The following is a 22,769-nucleotide window of genomic DNA, read 5'->3' as shown; positions in this document are numbered from 1 at the left end:
TCCTCCTCCTGGAGAGAGACAGAGGGAATCATACAAGTGAAAGAGAGGATGGAATAACTGTGCTGCCAGAAGCAAAAGAAAAAAGATAGTGACAAGCAGAAGGAAAACACATATTTGCCATTGGATCGGTTTTCTTTTTTTTTTTGTTCTCAGCAGCCCGATCAGTAGTCGTGCTTGGAGTGCACAGCCCGAGGAGGTGAAAGGATGCTGAACAACTTGACGGACTGTGAGGAGGGAGAGGGGGGACCCAACAGTCAGGGTGAGTGACGAAACCTGCCACAGACTGATGAGTGTGTCAGTGTGCGTGGTATGTGGACGTGGGTGCATCAGTTTGCGTATGTGTGCGAGTGTCAGCTTGGGTGCTGAATGTGTGAGTTAGGGGAACATTTATTGGGAACAAGACTGTGTAATTTCAGGGAAATGGAGAGTCAATGTTAGTCATTACTTATGCTTTGATGGTGTGAAGATCTAAGACAGAGTTACACAGAGGAAACTCATGGACCTGAATACTCTTTCAGCTCTGGTTTCATGTTTGAGTGTGACTGAAAAGAGGATTAGTCAGGACTTCGTGTTCAAAATGTTGAGAGAAAGGAAATGTTGTAAGTGGATGTGCTCCAGTCCAAGACAGATATCCGTCTGCCCCTGCTCGACCAGTTCAGACTTTTCTGTCTGTGCCACTGCTGGTTTTTCAAAATAAGTGGTGTTGTGTGTTTCAGACGTGGTCCACCAGAGGTTCATGTCACACTTTTTGCACTCTACAAAAAGGTTTAAAGCAGAATGAGTGCAGACTGTGCAGATCTTCATTCTCCAGCTCATTCAAGTCTCAACTAATTGTTAAAAAAAATGTTGAGCAACAATTTAATTGTTATATCTTACAGTTTGCATCTGTAAACACAGACTCAACAGAGAAAAATCCACCAGAATTGTGATGCAGTTTCAGTTATTTACTAATACAAGTTATTCTTCCAACTCCAATGAGCTTTGAGCTCGTGTCTGCATCAAATGTGTAATGAGAATTCTGACCTAAGTTATATAGTGTGTTGGTGATTTCCTGTATATTTTGACACTTGTCATACACATTGATCTCTGTATTTGCATCACAGAAATATTGCTGCTATATGCTTGCATTTGACCTTATCTCTTTAAAAAGACGCTTACAGTATTTTATTGTAAACAGTTATCTTGCCTGGCTTTGGCTTGTGTTGCCTTTTCCGCAGTAGATTTTTCCTAACAGAATGATGCTTCTTTGTAATAATGCAGCATATCCAATGCAGGCCCCACTGAAACTGAAGAAGCTAAATGGAATTCAGTCATTATAAATTTTATCATTTATTATATCATTTGTTTTTTGCCTAAATTTCCTCTGTTGATTGTACCTTTTGAGTGGAAAAACAAAAAACCTGCTTTACCTACTACAAATATTCCAGAGGAAGCATTTTGTGTTGCTGTAACCCTGAACTTAGTGGAACTCTTTTTGTGCATTACACTGTGGCACAATTTTTTAGTTGTGGTAACACATAAATTATGTCTTTAGGCTGAAGGAAAGAGCTCATCAAACAACACTGAACTTTACTGTATCTGGGACACCTAAAACTTCTGCATTTAATTCAAATGTCTTTTTCTTTTTCATCCAGATGTAGGAAAATGAATAAAAGCAACCAGTCCTGGTGAGGATTTAGTATTTAAGCTTTAAAAGCTACAACATAAACTACACTTCATGTTTACATGAGGCAGAAACTGTATACACTTGGAATTTCAAAGACTTGTGTGTATTAGACCACACAACAGAGAGACTATGACCTTCTGCTTTTTAAAGGTCATGATCTGAGCTACACCATCACACCACCAGGGTAAATAATGAGGTGGCATTCAGGGTGCAAGTACAGGCACACTGAAGTGTGACCACACTATAAACAGAACACACAGAACAAGACTATACTAAAGACTGGCCAAACTGCCCCCACATATGGATAGAAATATTATAGAAATAATCTCTGGAGGATGTGCATTGCACTCTGGGGAAAAAAACATGGAGAGAGTGTGAATAAATAAGCCGAGCAGGAGTGATTGTGATGTAGAAAAAAGGAGTTGTCATAGGTGGTTAGAATTTCTCCTGAAGACATTTTGAATTCATTTTGTTTTGTGTTGAAAATACTTATAAAATAATATATATATTATATATACATGTATATGTAAGAGGAGTCATATGTAATGTAAGCTTTAGGAATCTAGAGTCTGTCCATGCTGATATATTGGCCAATATTAAGTCATGGTAGATAAGAGCATACACTGTATGTCAGGCAAGTGACAAGAAATGAAGTACAGCTATAGTAAAGATGTCATTTGAAACCATAGTTCAGAGTGATAATACATGTTGATAAAACATGTATTATTTATTAGTGAGTTGTGGCCCACAGTAAGTTCTGAATTACAAATTTTGACAAACATCCAATAAAATATAGTCAAGCTTGAAAGGGTTAATAACCAGCTGTAGCCATAAAATACTGTTGGCATCATCTGGAGCAGCTGATGCAAGAGATAAACAAAGGTCATGTCAATGTCAAAATCACATAATGATAGTTTGGTTGGCTAATGTTGGAGCAGAGGTGAATTTTTTAAAAAATAAAACTGGAGCTGACAGATGGAAAAATATATTCAGAAAAAGACGTTATACTCACTAGTTTTCCAAGTTATAAACCAAAGTATTTGACCTGATGAGAGTGCTAGACTTCATCCTCTGATTTCATGAAAGTCTCTTCAACAGATGATGAGATGAGACAATTGAAAATGTCAACCTGCCTGTTGGTAGAAAAACTGCAGGCACATCTAAGTCATTAGGACATGTTGTGCCAACATTTTGGAAAATATCTTGATTTACTGATGATATGATTTTAGGGTGGACTGGTGGAGTGGTGATAAGTACTGTCGCCTCAAAGCAAGAAGGTTTGAGGGACGTTCTGTGTGGAGCATGTTCTCCCCGTGTCTCTGTGGGTTTCTTTCAGGTACTCTAGCTTCTTCTCACAGTCCAAAGACATGCAGTTTGGGTTCAGGGTAATCAGTCACTCTAAATGGCCAGTAGGTGTTTGTCTGTCTCTATGTGTCAGTCCTGTGCTGGAGTGGCGATATGTCCAGTCTTTATCCTATGATAACTGTACTTTCTCCTAGGCTGTAGCTTCTTGTTTCACAGGTGGATATGAGAGTGGTGATAATCGTCTCATTAAAAATCTGAGCAAAAGAGCCAAAAGGCATTTCTCAACAAATGATTTTGTTAAAGCTAGCCAGATATGAATACACCTCCCACCCTTTAACACAACTGCAGCCTGCTGAGAAGGTTTTAATCTGCTTGCCAGATGCTGTTGGTTCATCCACTGCTGTTTAAATATGAATCAATTTGTCTGATTGCCCACAAATGAATGTGGTGTGTCTACCACAGTAATTTCACTGAGAGCGAAGGATCACCTGACACATTATCAAAAGACGAGGCATGATCCTCCTAAAACAGCTGATGATTTATTGCCTGTGCCAGTATCACTGAATATAGAGGACAAAAAAATCACCCATTACCATTGTATCATAGTGCTTCCTAAGGCTCTTTGGACTGACTGTGAATATGATCATATTGCAGAGGCTGACACTTTGAGGTCCAGAAGCAGAATGACTGAAATGGAGGAAGAGAAGGGGGAATGGTGATAGAGCTCCCCTCTAATCCTCCCTCTCATCTCTCCCACTCAGTCTTCTTAGATTGGAGATTATGAAATACAGTGCAGCCTAATCCTTTCTTCTTCATCACTTTCTCTCCAACAGCTCACACACAGCAGTCCAGTCACATCAGCCTGTCTGTGGCGGAGACAGAGAATCAGCGTTTCCTGTGACAGATTGTCTGTCACTAGTGTACTTAAATAGTTTCACTTTTTTTAGTCTGTTCAGTCCCTAGTGCTGTTAAAAGCTGTTGTGTCATTTGAGGTATACTGAGGTACAGCTGTAACCCAGTGTAATGTAGTGGACAGAACTACATTCTACAGGTGGTTAGGAAACACTGAATGATAGCGTTCCTCTGTAACCACTGCATGAGCTAACACGCAGTGTCAAAGTGCTACAACTTGTTTTCTATTTTTCAAAGACACCAAAAAAATTATTTCAGGTTTAAAGGAACATGAGACCTACAGTACATGTTATCTTTAGTTTTCTTGCCAAGCGTGAGAAGATTAATCACACTTTTACATTAATGTGTACAGTACCTACATGTACAGCCAGCTAACTTAATTTAGCACAAAGATCTCCCTGCTAGCACATCTTAAGTTCACTAAATAACAAGTGATACTATATCAGTGTTATACAGGAAATACTGTGGTATAATCTGGTGTGTCTTACAGTTACAGCTCATTATTGCAGGCCTGACTGTGCAGCTGTTTGTATCATCATGACATCTTGTGGTTGCTTAGTTGAGAGAATATCTTTTGCTGTGCACAGGCTTTCCATCTGTATTTACACTGTCTGCATGTACATGTGCAAATGTTGAGTTTTGTTAGTCTTGTATTGAGAGCATCTACATTTCATCGTTGCACTACAGCCAGATGTCTGCTGGCTTACAGACATATAAACAAACAGGAACAGGGTGGTCTCGTTAGCTGCTGGGAATGAAAGTATTAACTGAGTGCTATTCTCTTTGGCAAATGTACTCGGATGTGTTAGCAGAAGTGTAAATTGATTTCACAGCGAAAAACACAAAAAACCTTCACATCTGGAAAAGCCCCATCTGATTTGAATTCCCTCCAGATTACCTGACTTGTATAACGTCCAGTAAATAAGATGGTGAGCAATTTTGACATGTGCAGCACATCTGGAACACAGTCTTCTTTTCCTTTCAGTTGCTCCCTTCAGGGGTCGCCACAGCGAATCATCTGCCTCCATTTAACCCTATCCTCTGTATCCTCTTCACCCACACCAACTATCCTCATGTCCTCCATTACTGGAGGACATGAGGATGTCCTCCAGTAATTGCTGGTCTCAACATTGCTGGTCTCCCCACTGTCTTGTCCACCTTTCCTTTCATTCTTGCTGACACTCTTTTGTCACACATCACACCTGACACTTTCCTCCACCCATTCCAACCTGCTTGCACACGTCTCTTCACTTCTTTTCCACACTCTCCTGAGATTCCTGTCTAACCTCATCTGTCAGCCTGTCCATCACCACAGCAAACAAGAAGGGGCTCAAAGCCGATCCTTGGTACAGTCCCACCTCCACCTTGAACTCCTCTGTCACCCCTACAGCACACCTCACCACTGTCTTACAGCTCTCATACATGTCCTGCACCACTCAAACATACTTCTCTGCCACTCCAGACTTCCTCATACAAAACCACAGCTCTTCTCTCAGCACCCTGTCATACGCTTTTTCCAAATCTACAAAGACACAATGCAGCTCCTTCTGGCCTTCTCTGTACTTCTCCATCAGCATTCTCAAAGCAAATGTTGCATCTGTGGTTCTCTTTCTTGGCATGAAACCATACTGCTGCTCACAAATGCTCACTTCTGACCTCAGCCTAGCCTCCACTACTCTTTCCCATAACTTCATTATGTGACTCATCAGCTTTATTCCTCTGTAGTTTCCACAACTCTGCACGTCTCCCTTGTTCTTAAAGATGGGCACCAGTACACTTCTCCATTCCTCAGGCATCCTCTCACTCTCCAAGATCTACATCTGGAAAACAGCGGAGTACAAAATAAAGTGTTTTCTGCTGGAAAACCTGAAATATTGGTGGGAAGAAAGACACGATAGCCTCCTAAATGGTGCCTTCATCCTGCAAGAATTTGAGGACATACTAGTTAAACAGCATGAAGCCATCTGCTTAACAAAAAAATCATGACTGGAAAAGATCAGTGTTTTAATATCACCTGATTCTACTTATATTACCACCACCAGTACTACCACTACTACTACCACTACTACTACTACTACTACTACTACTATGACCACTACTGCTACCACAACTTAACACAAGTTGTCAATTTTGCCTTGATGATAGCGTTAAATGAAAATTGACAGCAAAGTGATTACAAATTTAAGCTGAGAGGATGAAAAGTGTTTGCTAACTCTAAACCTATTCATCTATCAGAAATCTGAGTGCCAGGCAGAGCATTAGAATTTAAAGCACGAGTCAGGACTGTGAATAATTTGAGTATGAGTGGAGTCCGTTGGTGTACTGGGAGCCTTACAACATAGCAGGAGGGGAGAGCTGCACACTATTGTAAAAAAGACACTTCATAGCATTTTTTGCAAACTCGTTGCCCCCTGTGGTGGAAACATGCAACATCATTCCCTACCTCCATATTTAGTCCTGTCGTCTGTTTTTGATGGAAAATTTAACATTTCAGTCCATTTTTGGCAGAAAGCAACACATTTCATTGTCACTCTCTGTTGACTTGAGTCTGAGAAACAGGAGGCAACAGTCTGTATGCGACACAATGAAAGAGAGTACCAGTTAAAGAGTTAATTAAATAAATTACTCCATGGAATTAGCTTTAATTCCTCAGTTACAGCAGACAAGGTGAAAATGAATGAGGTATGTGTGTGGGTAATGTAACTGTGAGGCTGCCGTGAACCTGATTGGTGCAGTTCTCTCATACAGAAGTTAATTGCTGCCTGTCTCTGTGGCCTCCAGCAGCTGCGGGATAATCCCCTTGAGCCTGCGTCCTATTAAGCTTTTAAAAGCTGGTATAAACTGTCCATTTTGTAATAGCCATGTCACATCAAGGATACAAATCTGTATCAACCACTACCTTTCATCTGCATGCTGCGGTCATGTCTTAGTCACAGTGCTGCCTGCTATATAAGCATGTTCAGATCTTCATCTTTCTGAGAAGATTATTTCTTATAAATAAGTCATGGCTGTCTGTCTTGAGGCTAAAAGAGGGATGATTATCTGTTAGTGATTTCCAAAATTATCAGGAAATGTCTTCAGGGCCAGCTGTGTTATTGGAAAAAAGGGCACGTTGGGGGCATTATATTGGCTGTATCATTTTGGGACTAATTACCCCTCAGAATCTGTAACCTCACAGTCCAGAAATGTCATAGTTTAATAATAGAACCAGAACCAAGTTCCTGCTAATAAACTCTGTAAGCCCCATTGCAACATTCTGGGGATACACTTTGTAATTATAATTTGAAATCCTTAGTTTAATAACTTCAATGTCCCTTCCCCTCAAGTACTGACTATGCTAGACTGCATTACTGATGGTGGTTAGAGCATAAGCACGATAACTCTGAGGTCATTCCTTCTCTCTGTGTAATTAACCATTAATTTTTATATTTTCTTGTATTATTTGATGATTATTTAGTATTGTCAGACTAACCTAAACAGTCCACAAAGCTGTTCATAAAATAGCAGCAATTTGGGGATTTCTTTTCTTTTCTATTTATGTTTACTTATACTTTTAGTAACAACATGTTTGTGAAATGCCAGAAATGTCAAATAACAATTTTACCTCATTATGGTAATAGAAAACACAATCTAGTTCACATTATGTTCCATTTTAAACACATTTGCTCAAGCAAATTAGTTCTATATTAAAGCTACTTCTAGGAGCTAAGCTTGTTGTTGATTATATATTGACTTTTTTATACTACATGCCAAAGTGCCTGAGAAAAGCATTTCATAAACCTGCACATATTGGGGTACAGTTTATTATGAAGGTGGTAATGTGTCCTAATGCCTATTTTAACATTTACACCAATTAGGACATAAAAGGTAATCTTTGAAAAGACTAGTCTATATTTCAAGTCACAATTAGTTGAGAAATATTAATATTAAAAACAATGAGGGGTTGATCCACAAAAAAGGCTGAACTTAGAGTATTTACTTACAGATTATAGTGTCATTTCATTAAGAATGAATTCAATAAACTTGATTGCTTTCTACCCATCCCACACAGACGAAGGAGTGGGCAGAAATTTAATGTAATTTGGGGTTTTAGAGTCATTTTGCTTGTTCTGTGCATGTGTGTTTTTGTGTGTGCATACAAACAAAAGAATACAAAAGCTCATCCTGGGGCAGTAATTTGCTGTGGACATGACGAATATGGGTCAGATGCGATGGGTCGACCATGTCTCACTAGAAATCGTATGTATATATAACAGAAAATGTTTAGTAGTAAACATATAGTAGCTCCAACTGGAATATGTTTTCAACCAGCATAATGAAGAAATGTTATTTTTCATAATGGGTGAATCAAAAACAACTCATTAGCAACTTTATTAGTTGAAAGCGAGTCCAGCAATATATATTATATATATATATGTTAGGTAGCTGTAGCGCTACATGACCACTTTACAAGTCAGTTCAGGTTCTAGAGGTTTTTACACCCTGTACCCCTCACACCCTGTGAACCTCTCAGTGTTGCCCTGTTGCAGAAATGTATTTGTTGTATATAGGTCACTTTCAACACTCATTAATCTCCTGACTGATGATACTTCTGTGTTGTGCAGTCAAAAGTCAAAATTATTGTCTGTCATTTGATTTCATCAGACATATCAAAGGTAAATAAACAGTTGTTTGCCATCAGTATAATTGTGATAACTGGTCCTCACCTTGTATTAGAGGTACTTGTAACAATTGGTAGCAAAAAGAATAGTAGCAACAACAATTCATGTCTATGGGAAAAAAAGATCATTTCCAAAACTTCAGAAAAAGAAGAGTTTAGAAATTTGGTGGTCTTTACATTAAAGATGTCTTCATGTGTTTGTACACTGAGGAATCAAAGGAGTTTTGAGTTTAATGGACTTCAGAAGTAAATTCAGCTGAGATGCAGGATTACCGCTGTGCAGCAAGACAGCAAAAACAAGCCATGTCTTTCTTGAATTCTGTAACTGCACAGTGGTGAAAATGTTGAATAGACACCTATTGCAACACTTACAAATTCTTAAGACATGGTTGTTTTTTAACTTGTTTTGATATCACTGAGGTCATCTGGTTTCGCTCCATCTCATCATAGTTGTTTTGTGTTGTCCAGTGACATTTTTCAGGGCCTTAGGCCTGTGTCTGATTGTTCTATTCAATAATCCATCCATATATAAAGCACATGCTTACATAATGCTTGCATTAATTCATTTAATGCATGAATGACATCAGGTTGTATTGTGTATTCCTCATGCTAACTACTAAGAAAGGGTGAAATCACTAGGCGTTTAGTGAACATTGGGTTATAACAGGGCCACTAGCAAGGATGCATCACTGCTTATTTACTCAGGGGTCAGGAGACAGAACACAGCTTGGTACGTTTTCTTTACGATGAGGCATTTTCAATTGCATGAAGTTTGAATGTTTGCATGTGAAGATGGTAACTTAAATTTTATCAGCTGAAACAGACATTAAATAAGACAGCAGAGGAAGAAATACACACAACTTATACCACACAAACACCTATTATGTCACAAACACCTATTACTTTTGCATTTAGAAAGAAGTCCACACACACACACAAACACACAAAGGCATTTAGTAAAACATGGTTAAATCATAATTTTTTAAAAGCTGATTTTACTCTAAGCCAAGAGCTGAAATGAGCTTTAAATGCAGATTTAAACCCTGTGGTGGATTACAGACTACTCAGGTGGGTGACTTCAATATAATCTAAACTAAAAGTAGAAATAAAAGATCTGCTCCAGGTCTATATGTTACAAATGGTGAGCTGAATGGTCTCATCACAACAGGTAAAATTTATATATATATATATATATATATTCCTCTGCTGCAGCTGAGCTAATATTAAAGTTTTTGTTTTTAGAAAAAGATTCGTATTAAATAATTTCCAGTCCAGAGGAAAGAGGTACAGAGTGTTTCAAGTCGGACAAAATGCTCTAATCCTTCATGTACACTCAAAATGACATAGTAAAACAAATGCTTTCTAATCCAATTTGACAGCCAGTGTGTCTTGTCAAAAGCTTATGTGCAGTGTGAGAACAGTTTGGCTGCCATTTGGATCTCCTCTTTGCTTAAAAGATTAGTGTATAATACTGCAGCAGCTTGGTCATGTTGGTTTGAGTAACCAGGAGCTGCTCAGCTTTCAAATACCGTTCTGCTCCAGGATACAAGCTGAAACTAGTCTCTCATTGTCCTGCATGAAGGAGCCTACAGGATTTTTCAGATTTTGCACTTGCTACTTTAGAAGTACAGTAATGCAAAGAGCAAGAAGGAATGTGGGCCCAGAATGTACACATCAATGCAAAATTGAGGGAATTGAGAGAAACGTTTATTCTCTTGACTAGTCACCTGCAACAGGACAGTCTTTTCCTGTGAACAAATCAAGACTGCATTTTCTTTTCAACACAATGTTATATCAAATTCTTCACTGCATTCTTTGAATGTGCTGTGGAGAGTGAGTTCTAATGCTGCTCACTGCTGTTTCTGTGTTTCAGGTGAGGGGAACCCCAAAGAGAACAGCCCTTTCATTAACAGCCGCACAGCCAGTGATGTGGAGAAGAGCCAGCATTATGATGGCAAGAACATGGCTCTGTTTGAGGTGAGGACAGTTTCACTGCTGTCATCGAGTTGATACTTTATTAAGAAAATCTTATCATTATTATTGAGACATTGTGTCATTGTGCTCTGCAGGAGGAGATGGATACCAGTCCAATGGTCTCATCTCTGCTCAGCAGTCTGGCCAATTACTCCAACCTGCCGACAGGCAGCAAAGAGCACGAAGAGGCCGAGAACAATGAGGAGGGGGCACGACCATCCAAAAAACCTGTGAAGGTTAAGTGCAGTGACCTTTTCACCCCCAGGCATTATGTAACCTAATTTTATGAAGGAGGAGGATTTCTAATTGCAAGACACTACAGTTAATTATCCATGTTAAACATTACAAAGTGTGCAACAGTTGCAACAATCATGATTTTTTACACAAGAGTCTACAGCCTGAGAAGTTGTACCCAAGGTTATTGTAAAACCAGATAAGATAGAAGATGAAGGAAATAAAAACAAGTGCAAGGCAATAAAGCAGGGAAATCATGGAAAGCAACAGCATACCCACATTCCATATCTGTACATCAAAGAAACCTTTGCAACCATTGAAGGATTAAGTCCACAGTGAAAGACAAAGCCACAGGAGCTTGTCACAAGACACAGAGTAAGAGTCAGTGTAATGTCACAGTGTCACTGAGCTCACTCTTACCAACGTTCAAACACAAATAGTGACTTTAGCTGTTAGTACATTTTTCCCACCCACCGCACAGCTTCTCATGTAGTGCTCTGCAGAATTTAAATGAAGACTCCCAACTAGTCAGAGGCCAAGCGAGGAATTCAGCTGACAAATTATATTGTTTCACGGTATTTTTATAGCACCACTTTTATTGGATCACTTTGATATTGAGACAAAGAAATTAGCAAAATTTCTGTGCTCTACTTCCTTGTGAAAACTATCACCAGATAGAGGAGTTAATGAATTACTCAAAGTGTAAAAATGGGCATTACACAATTCTTACATGCTTCTTGATGAAAATCTGTTGCTGCCATTAAAAGTCATGGTTTGATTTATTGCTCCACTGCCTCAAAGTAAAAGCTACAAACAGTTTTGACAGGAGGAATGATGATAAAGGAAAATAAACCTTTATCTTCTCACTGCAGACAGATTATCATTTCAAGTGATCAAAGAGCTTGTTCTCCTCTTCTCAACAGGATTACCATCTTTGAAACTCTGGCTTATTCTTGTTTGAAAAAAATAAGCCCCTTTTTTATAATAAAATAGTTGGAATGCATGAATTTAAAAGGCAAAATGGATTTAAGGACACAATGACTGAGAAAGTATTTTAATCCATTGACATGCACATAGAAAGTAAGATAAGTTAGAAAACCAAGACACCAAAAACCTGATTCATCATTTTTTGATGTTTGATGTTTTATTTTGTATTTTCCAGGCACCACAGTTAGGCACTCTAATGGGAGTGTACTTACCATGTATCCAGAACATTTTTGGGGTGATCCTCTTTTTGCGGATGACCTGGATGGTTGGGATTGGAGGTGTCTGTGGCTCCTTCATAATTGTTTTCATGTGTTGCTCCACGGTGAGTAAAACTGCAAATGTCCCTGCTATCATATATTTGCTGTGTAACATGACGACACCTTTCTGCCCTGCAATGGACTGGAGACCTGTTCAGGGTGTACTCCTGCCTTTTGCCTGAATTAAACTGGAATAGGCTTCAGCGGATCCCTGTGAGCCTAAATAGGAATGATATGACTGGTATAGATAATGGATGGATCGATAGGATGGATGGATAGATGACCTCTGTCCACCAAAAAAATCTAACAGATGTTAGATTAAAATATGCTGGTTAAATGTAATGCCATATGATAGAACTGTAAATATCCATTCAGAAGATTATATCTAAAGTGGTTCCTAAGCACGCACATACCCATTTAGTGGAGAGTGTGATTAAACCACAGCCTGTATAATTATAATTTGCATTGCACAGATGCTGAAGGTGACAGTAAATCCTGGTTTAAGGTTGTGTGCCAATAAACCCACTAACATCCCACCACCACCACCACCATTTCTCCTGTGTTGGACTTTGCCATATGCTGCTCAATCAATAACAAGGCTTGAGAAATGAAATTCATAACATACCTTAAGTTTGAGATGAGAATGTTATAAGGTTCGTTCATAAACCAGACAGACTACAGATTTGACCTAATGATGGTGCTAGATGACAAACCAGGGGAGCACCAAAGTCTGTGGGATTCAACTTCTAGAAAATATCATGATGATCCAGTAGTTGTTGAGAGATTTCAGTTTGGACTAAAACCAACCCACAGCATGGCTAAAAATAGTTCCCTCTGAACAGTGTCACAAAATGAAATACTCAGAGAGTGTACAGATACACAGAAATTGCGTTGTATAGTAGCAGTAGTAGTTGATAAATCAGTTCTTTTCCAACTCTGGTTATAGTACATAGTATCACAGACAGTATGTGCTGATTGAGCCTCAGTCATTCCTTTGATGAACAATTAATGTGTCAGATGTGTCAGATTCTGGTGCTGCTGGATGTCTTTTCTCTGCCGAGTTTATCAAGACCTCACTGTCAGCCAGATTTACAGCAATGTGACATGTCCACCTGCACCCTGTCGAAGTCCTGTAACCCTTTTCTGTTTTATGTTGCTCTTTTCAGACCATGCTGACAGCTATCTCCATGAGTGCCATTGCAACAAATGGAGTTGTACCAGGTGAGTGGATATTTGGGAGATGTACTAGTGTGTTGGTGTGGGACAGGATGGTGCACTGACTCCTCTGTGTGTCTGTTACTCTCAGCTGGAGGTTCATATTACATGATCTCTCGCTCGCTGGGGCCCGAGTTTGGTGGAGCTGTTGGGATCTGCTTCTACTTAGGCACCACTTTTGCAGGTGCTATGTACATTCTCGGCTGCATTGAAATTCTGCTGGTAAGCAGCTTTAATTATCACATATCTCAAATGTTTATTGCTTTGCATGCTGCCCTGTTCTCTGTAGGCCTCTTTCACTGCGGACATATCAGATCCAACAGACAATAATATTATGATCATTTAGGATGATTACTTGTTTTTAGAAAGACCTGCTCAACAAAGCAAACCACACTAAATGTACAATGGATTTTTTAACTGGAACAGTGGACTAAATTTTTAGCATTAGGTAAAAACAGAGTTGCTAAATGTGAATAGATACTTCAGGTTCCCCTGTGTTAGGGTGACTGTGTACAACTGGACTGTAAATACAGGTAACTTCAGTCAGAGACTACGAGCTGACCAACTGTGCGTCAGCTATACAGAAACATCGCCTGGAATGCACTGGGATGTATCATCAGTGATATATCCTGGGGTCATCAGGTATATCGAGTCTACATCAGACACCCTCACCCAGGTGATCCTGCTGCCATATGTTGTGTGTGAGAATGCATGGGGCTTCTCTCCAGCTTTGACAAAAGAGATTGTCTTTCTTTGAACGACCTCTCTACAGTACTGGAAAGTCTCACCCCCACCTTCTCTCAAAACTAGTAAAACATGCTATATAGATATGTGCCAGGCATGGTCTCAAAAAATCTACATTAAGGTTCAGTCATGTGAGCTGCTAACTGCAGGTAGTTAAAATTTTGATTATTTTTTGCTCTTCTCTACCATATTCTTTCAGATTTATATAGTTCCTCAGGCAGCCATATTCAAGCTTGATGGCCTGGAGGGGCCAGAGGCAGAGGCTGCTCTCCTCAACAACATGCGGGTGTACGGCACCATCGTACTGAGCTTGATGGCAGTGGTAGTGTTTGTGGGAGTCAAATATGTCAACAAGTTGGCGCTGGTCTTCCTGGCTTGTGTCATCCTTTCCATCTTGGCTGTTTACGCTGGAGTCATCAAGACTGCCATTGATCCCCCAGTCTTCCCGTAAGTGACCCGTTCAGCCACTGGTCAAAGTCTCCAGTGATGTCAAATCCAAGTGTGTGACGATGCTTTTGATGACATTTCTTTGCAGCGTCTGCCTCCTGGGGAATCGAACTCTTGTGTCTAAAGCATATGATGTCTGTGCAAAGGTCATTGAAATAGACAATGAAACTGTCACCACCACATTGTGGAGATCCTTCTGCGATTCTGACTTCCTCAATGCCACCTGTGATGAATACTTCATCAACAACAACATTACAGAGATACAGGGCATTCCAGGTGTCACTAGTGGCATCCTGGCAGGTAGGAGGTGCCTCGTCAGTGTAAATGACAATACCTTCTATCACCTTCTATAGACTGACAAAGTAATCACTCAGGCTCACTGTAAATGTCCCTCTGTTGTTCAGAGAACCTGTTTGGAAACTACCTGGAAAAAGGGATGATCTTGGAGAAACGTGGTCTTGCATCAAATGTGGATCCAGACAGTCCCACATCCAGCACCAACCGTTATGTCCTGGCTGACATCACAAGCTTCTTCACCCTGCTGGTGGGGATATACTTCCCTTCTGTCACAGGTTAGCACCTGACAGGCCACTTGAACCAACTCTAAAAATTGCATTTATATATTACAAAATAGTTTTCCCCATTATTTTGTTATGTTTTGTTACTGTTACGCTCAGCAGCAAAACATTTTGTTTTGTTTTGTTGTAGGTGAAGTGATGTATTTGCTGTTCATACAGTACAGCAATACAAAAGTCTACTTTGCATTAGGGGTTTACATTAGGAAAGTCTGTCGCTCCCTTCTCCTTGATAGTCCAAATTCACATAATTATCTATTCCAGGGCTATTCCAAGTTAATTGTTGTTTTTACTATTACCATATCATCACAGATTGAACAAAGGTTTCAGGATTATCGAGAAGTTACTGGAGTTGTATTTGTATTATGCTGTCCTGATTTAATGTGGGATTTATTCATTATTATTATTGTTTATTAAAGTTTTCAATCATTTTCCAATTATACCATCTTTCAAAAGCACATATGCCTGTCCAGTGGTGGCAGGTAGGGGTATTAGCACAGGGGTCCTGATTATTTCATCTTGATCCACTCACAGGCATCATGGCTGGATCCAACCGCTCTGGAGACCTGCGTGATGCTCAGAAGTCGATCCCCATTGGTACTATTGCAGCCATCACCACTACATCTACTGTTTGTATCCTCTGACACAAGGCAGATTAAAAAGAAACTCTGAGTATCAGAAAGCACTCAAAGATGACTTTATAGACCATTTTGTATCTTTTCATCTTGACTGGGTCCAAAATTCTCAACCATTTATTTCTTAACAGTTTTCTCTCAGACATGTCCTGTGTGGTGCTGTTTGGTGCCTGTATAGAAGGAACAGTCCTAAGGGACAAGTATGTCTATTTATGTTGATTTATGTACATTTTGAGTAACTACCTGGTGTTATTTTATGACACTCCATGTTTAATTCTTGTCAAAATTCATGTTGTGTAGTGATTGTCCAATCATAATTCAGACATAATAACTGCTGAGTTGTCTTTGCACAGTGAAGTATTGGAGTCATAGTGATACTGATGCTTCATAAGCAAAGAGGGTGGGTGGTAGTTTTTTTTTTTGTTGTTGTTTTGTTTTTTGCTACTTTCTCCAAAACCAAAACAATCAAATGAAATATTAGCAGAGTAAACCTAAAGATAAAATGAAATAATTTTATTCATAAAGCTTTTTGGTTTAAAAACAAATCAGTTGGAAACAGAGAGTCAGATACAGATGGTAACATCTGCAGGTGACAGCTGTCAGCTGCTAAAATGAACAGTTGCATGATAGAAATGAGAAGTTTTCTGTCTAGGATCAATTTTCCTTGGTCAGTGTGTGTCATTATTAAGTTTTTGGATCTTTTCTCATCACTCTTTTCTTGAGGTTTGGTGAAGGGGTCAATGGTAACCTCGTGATTGGTACACTGGCATGGCCATCGCCATGGGTTATTGTATTTGGCTCCTTTTTTTCCACCTGCGGTGCTGGGCTTCAAAGTCTGACAGGAGCTCCACGTCTCCTACAGGCCATCTCAAGAGATGGCATCATCCCATTTCTGAGAGTGAGTACACATAAATTCAGATGTTACCACACCAGAATGTTTAACTTCTTTCTAAGTCAGACTCAAAAATTTGTACATTTTTTAAATATTTTTGCATAGTACTTCCTGTTCAGACTCCCTTTGCGTCATTGCAGGTGTTTGGGCATGGTAAGGCCAATGGGGAGCCCACCTGGGCCCTCCTGCTCACAGCCAGCATCTGTGAGATTGGCATCATCATTGCCTCGCTGGATTCAGTAGCACCCATCCTCTCTATGTAAGTACACCTAAACCTTAATGCCCAAATACTATACTATTACTGTATGTTTATTGCTTTACATTCCAGCTTTGTATTTATTGCTTTACATTAGCTCAACCATGTTTTTTCTCTCAATTATTTCCATGGCCCTTTAGGTTCTTCTTGATGTGCTACATGTTTGTCAATCTTGCCTGTGCCCTGCAGACTTTACTAAGGACTCCTAACTGGAGGCCACGCTTTAAGTTTTACCACTGGTGAGTCTGTCTAAGTGTCAAAAGATGTTACCCACCAAAGCGCATTCTTTGTATCCTTGTCGTCTAATAATGAATATGATAAATGAATTCCTTCATCGTAAAGCTTGTGCAGAGCTGATTTTTAAAAGTATTTTAGATCTTTTAATGGTTTCCTATTATCTTTCATTGGAAAGACATACTGACTTTCCTGTATTTGACACAAACCCTGGCTGGTAAAATGTGTAGCATTAGTCTTAGCAACAGCAGGCACCTGTGAGATTATATTTTCTGATTCTGCTGTGTGAATCCCCATGGGAAGCTGAATCCTTCCTTTTTACAAGCCAGTGATCATTGCTGTGTTGCAGCCAGCAGTGTGAAACTGGTAGAAATTCCCAGTTATACCAAACATGTGACGTCCTGTCCACTGCAGGGCTCTGTCTTTCCTGGGTATGAGTCTGTGCCTGTCGCTGATGTTCATCTGTTCCTGGTATTACGCCATCGTCGCCATGGGCATCGCCACCTGTATCTACAAGTACATTGAGTTCTGTGGGTAAGTATGGCACGGGACTCAATGTTCTGCTGAATAAACTTTGAATTTACACCTGGGCTTGTCAAGTTTTTCTGCCAGTGGATATTTTTTTTAAGTGTATGACATTGATGAATGGGGCATGCTTCAATTGAACATTTTTAATAAGAATTTATTTATACATCACAGTGCACACAGTACATAGATAGATTATGTGCTAACTCATTAATGTCTTGTGTAACAGAGCTGAGAAGGAGTGGGGTGATGGGATTCGTGGCATATCACTCAGCGCTGCACGCTTTGCTCTCATGAGGCTGGAGGAGGGACCACCACACACCAAGAACTGGAGGTCATTTGACTGAAACTTCAGTTAAATTGTCTGTTTTGTTTTTGTCTGCTGCAGCTTAATAGTACAAATCTACTGAGAAAATCACTTGAATTGTCATCTGAAACCAAAGGGGAGAAATGTAATATTATTAATGGTTAATGGAATAATGTTATTGATAACAAAAAAACCAAAAACATTAGCTTTTCTGCTAATATTGTCTGTCCACCTTACTTACAAACACAGCTAATGAACTCAAACTAGTCATCCACAACACATGGTGTGGTCTATAATTTACATCTCTGTCCCAAGGGGGATAAATTCTTATAAGACAAGGAGTCACTTTCTGTTCTGAGCAATTATTCAAAGATAAAAGGGACAGATCCATTTTGGTTAAATGCTTTTGATTTTGCTTAACATATATAGTGTGATCCAAACTTCTTTTTTAATTAGGCCCAAGCCCCCACTGAAGGTGTAGGCACAGGGACCATTGTAATCGCTCTCATATAGATCTTCAATTGGGAGGGGGTTTTAATCCTGTTTTGAAATCTATACCTAAAGCCTTATCTCCAGCAGCCAGCACTCTGAAAAAAGATCTTATTTTAATCATAATTAAAATAATAATCATTTTATTTTAACATATATTATTGGAGGGTGGGCCATAGGTTAAGCAGGGTTATTGCAGGACAGGTGAGAGTGGCCAGGGCTGGGTCACAGTGCAAGTAAAGAGATCGGACATGAAACTTGGTGACACTGCACTAAGCAAAATGCTTATGACAACTGCAAATGGTGAAGATTGTCTGCTCAGTGAACAGGATTCTGAGAATAATTAATAAAAAACAGAAGAAAACAAAGGATTTAATGTGAATTTAGTTGACTTTTAAACTTCTATTTTGAGGTGCTTCTTTTATTTTATTATTACTTCACCTGTTACTTTTTCACCATCCTGCTGATTTGTTTTGTGTCAGGCCTCAGATCCTGGTTCTGGTCAGTGTGGATGCTGAGCAGAACGTGGAGCAGCCTCGTCTGCTCTCTCTGACCAATCAGCTGAAAGCAGGGAAGGGTCTGACCATCGTTGGCACCTCAGTTCAAGGAACCTTCCTGGACAAGCACACTGAGGCACAGAGGGCAGACCAGGTCTGTTAATCTCACACACACTACCAGTGTACCACACAATGCATGCTGTACATACAACACACTTTAACACTTAATGTGATCACTAACTACTGTCTTCCTCTTCCTGTGCCTCTAAAGTCATTGCGCAAGTCCATGGAGACAGAGAAGGTGAAGGGCTTCTCTCAGGTGGTTGTCTCCTCTAACCTGCGTGATGGTACGTCCCACCTGATACAGGTTGGCGGGCTGGGTGGTCTAAAGCACAACACTGTGATGATCAGCTGGCCCCGTAACTGGAAACAGCCCGAGTACCACCAGCAATTTAGAAATTTTATCGGTAAGTTTCAGCTGAAATAATGGCCGTTTTAGGAGCGTGTGTGACTAAAAGTTGTAGATCTAAGCCTCAGATGGTTATAACTATCTTAAATGTTTAACATTTTGATTAGCAAATATTTTTAGTACTTATTTGTCCTTCTTAAGGTAGGAACCATCAGACAGTAGTTGCACTGAAGGGAAACAAGCCAGCAAATAGCAAAATTACTTGACCTCATTTTTGGCTAATCAAAACATTGGCCAATATTATCACCCCATATTTTCTATCCATAGATGTTTCAATATCAGCATATATGGTTCATTTTGCACATGTAATGTGAAATTGCAGCATGGTAAAACTAACTTAGAAACTGTGTTGCCTTTACATCTTTTTTTGACTAGATGGAGCAGACATGTATCATTACTGCAAAACCACCAATTTTATTGGATCTTTATCAGAAATATTTGTTTCTTATTTATTTATCGTGATGCAGCATCAGTCACGGTCTAGACCTTATAGATGATGAATATGATATTGATAATATCATCACCAAAGAAATGCTGTTCCCAAGCCCGTCAATATAGGTCATAACAAATCTGTTTCCTCCGTCCCTTTGCAGAAGTTGTTAGAGAGACAACTATAGCCAGTCTGGCCTTATTGGTTCCTAAGAACATCTCCAGCTACCCGTCCAATGGCGAGCGCTTCACTGAAGGCCACATAGATGTGTGGTGGATTGTCCACGATGGAGGCATGCTGATGCTTTTGCCCTTCCTCCTGCGCCAGCATAAGGTGGGAAACAAGACGTTATGAAACCTCCATGTTTGAGACATTTTTTGATATGACTTAAACAGGACACTGCAGTGTGTAAAATAGAATTGTTTTTCAGTTTGTGCATGCGCATTGTTTATTATCTGTGAGTGTTTCTGGTTTGTGCTGCAGGTGTGGAGGAAGTGCAAAATGCGCATTTTCACTGTAGCTCAGATGGATGACAATAGTATACAGATGAAGAAAGACCTCATCACTTTCCTGTATCACCTTCGCATTGATGCTGAGGTGGAAGTGGTGGAGATGGTGAGAGACAGTATCTGAAGCCAAACTAATGATTTTTGTTTTCCCAAAATACTGTATGACACTGTTTCAGCACTTGGCACCTACATAGCTACATGTAAATGTGTTTTCCTTTTAAAGCATGACAGTGATATCTCAGCCTACACCTACGAAAAGACACTGATAATGGAGCAACGGTCACAGATTCTTAAACAGATGCATCTGACCAAGAATGAGATGGAGAGAGAGGTAAACCAGAAATGCTTCTTACTGGAAAAACATCAGTTATAGACTATAAACAACTAAAGAACAAAGCATTAATTTTCACATTTTCATTACCACGCTGCACTTCAAATATGCACTGTCCAGCAGGGAATTGGTTTATAATGATGTTTGTGTCTGGACTTGTTTTCACCATCTGAAAGAATGAATCCCAGAGAGAAATTATAAACTGACCCTGATGTTTCTGTTCTTTTGTGTAACTCTAGATTCAGAGCATTACTGATTCATCCCGTGGGTCCATTCGACGTAAAAACACATCTGCCTTGCGCTCCCAGCACAGCATTGATGAGGGAGTCAGCGTGGCAGAAAAACCAGAAGAGGAGGTATGATGCACTTACCTTTTTAGTACAAAAATAATTTTGTTTACAGCACCTCTGTCCTCAATACACTGCATGCCTGATGTTTCTGTGTACATCGACTTGGACATAATATCCTGTTTTTACTTTTACTGCATGTGAGAAACAACTGTTTTTGTTGCAGGGCAAAAACAACTATCACAGAAATGTTTTACTCTTCGTAGTGGCTCCTCAGTCATTTCCCATTGGCCACTGGCTTCTAGAGTTTCACCTACTGACCAGCATCTTATTTCTCTCCTCCACCCTGTCACAATGTCATGTCATGGTGTCCCCTCTCAGTCTCTGGCTGTCTCCAACCCAAAACAGGTACAACTGATCCACGGTAAGAAGGCCTCCTCACCTACCAGCCCCACTAGCCCCACTAGCCCCTCAACCCCCGCTGCGCCTGTAGGGGGCACTGTTACTGATAACAAGGTTACAGACAAGGGGAAGACTCTTTTAACAGCGACCCCCCAGGCAGCCAAAGACCTCGTCAACATGAAACCGTGAGTCACCTGTCTTGATTAGCTCTGCATTCTGACACAAGAGAACTTTGTCAGTGGTATATTTGTATATATTGTAGATATGCACATGAGAAATAAAACTTTGAACCTTAACCACTAACACAGGCAGCTTCCTTTGAGAGCATGAACTACATATAATTTACTCATTATGATTTTACTTCAAACATGCTGCTACAGGGAATGGGAAAACTTGTAAGTAATAACATATACGAGCAGAAAATACAGCCAAGCAGCTAACAAACTAATTAATTAACTAACCAAACGCAATATGATCTAATGTTCCTTGCATCAGGAACCAGACCGATGTGAGGCGTATGCACACAGCAATGAGGCTCAATGAGTTCATCATGAAGAAATCCAAAGAGGCAAAGCTTGTCCTGCTCAACATGCCTGGACCACCCAAAAACCGACTGGGCAATGAAAATTGTATCCTATATATTACATATTGTATTTTATAGCTTTGTGTCCTCATATTTGTTTGTTTGCACAACATGAAAAGATAAAGTACAATAGCGTGATTTTGTGGGTTCGCTAGCAGTTTGAAATATCATCTTTCCAAACACATTAATTTCAGGAGTAAACTATATATAATCAGCATTTGTGCACTCATTTGTACAAACCAGAATCTACAATATTATACAGAATGGGAGGTACTAAAATTTCACAATGGAGAGTTGCATATGTCACCTGCAATTAAAATATTAGAAATTAGTTTACAAACATTAAGCATACTATTATTATAAATTAAAAAGAACAATAGCCCTAAAACTGAGCCCTGTAGAACACCAGATTTAAATTTAAGAGGAGTTGAAAAATTATTTACTTGGTAAATTGAACAAATTGACTTCAACCATGTAGACTACAGAATCATAATAGGGCACTTTGAGTCAGACTTAATCATGTGGTCAGCTGTGTCAAATGTTTTAGGTAAAGAAACAGATACTTTGAGTTCTTTAGTATCATGAGTCATGTATAATTTCATTGAATATCATGCTGCCATAGATATAGAGCAAGATTTCCTGAAATCAAAAGCTAAAAGTGATTAAAACTACAGCTGTACACCATGTTGTATGAACATATCACTTTAAAATTTTATATCAAGTAAAAAGAAAATACATTCCTTCACTAGCTGTGTCCCAGACATGGAGTTCCTTGAGGTGCTCACTGAAGGTCTAAATCGGGTCCTCCTAGTGCGTGGAGGTGGTCGTGAGGTAATCACCATCTACTCCTGAAGGACTTTTAATGGTGTCTACCTGGACACTGCCCTCTTCTTCAGCTGTATCATAAACAAATTTGTCCAATCACCTGCCACCATCTGTTGTTTTAA

At 39.6% G+C, this 22,769-nt stretch overlaps 1 protein-coding gene across 1 annotated transcript; it reads left to right on the top strand.

The window, feature by feature from the left end:
- Positions 1-204: 204 nt before the first annotated feature.
- slc12a5b (solute carrier family 12 member 5b) lies at positions 205-22,674 on the top strand. Its single transcript, XM_026331527.1, has 26 exons — positions 205-259; positions 10,417-10,520; positions 10,613-10,753; positions 11,914-12,060; positions 13,162-13,216; positions 13,302-13,432; positions 14,154-14,401; positions 14,490-14,701; positions 14,806-14,973; positions 15,511-15,609; positions 15,754-15,811; positions 16,335-16,509; positions 16,644-16,762; positions 16,900-16,998; positions 17,408-17,527; positions 17,748-17,852; positions 18,797-18,965; positions 19,083-19,278; positions 19,874-20,043; positions 20,194-20,325; positions 20,443-20,550; positions 20,790-20,906; positions 21,219-21,424; positions 21,620-21,634; positions 21,735-21,868; positions 22,583-22,674. Exons 1-26 carry the CDS (start codon positions 205-207, stop codon positions 22,672-22,674), a joined length of 3,375 nt encoding a protein of 1,124 aa, XP_026187312.1.
- Positions 22,675-22,769: the final 95 nt, after the last annotated feature.

The sequence above is a fragment of the Mastacembelus armatus genome, chromosome 7, assembly GCF_900324485.2.
Source record: "Mastacembelus armatus chromosome 7, fMasArm1.2, whole genome shotgun sequence".
In the NCBI taxonomy this organism is placed as follows: Eukaryota; Metazoa; Chordata; class Actinopteri; order Synbranchiformes; family Mastacembelidae; genus Mastacembelus; species Mastacembelus armatus.
Note: the sequence above shows the minus strand (reverse complement) of the source record. Positions and strands in the feature narration are given on the sequence as shown.

Excerpts from the sequence above, each read along its gene's own strand:
- slc12a5b (XM_026331527.1), top strand. The coding sequence starts at position 205 with ATGCTGAACAACTTGACGGACTGTGAGGAGGGAGAGGGGGGACCCAAC. Across the intron at positions 17,528-17,747 it reads AAGTACATTGAGTTCTGTGG|AGCTGAGAAGGAGTGGGGTG; the intron begins GTAAGTATGGCA and ends CTTGTGTAACAG. Across the intron at positions 19,279-19,873 it reads GCAATTTAGAAATTTTATCG|AAGTTGTTAGAGAGACAACT; the intron begins GTAAGTTTCAGC and ends GTCCCTTTGCAG.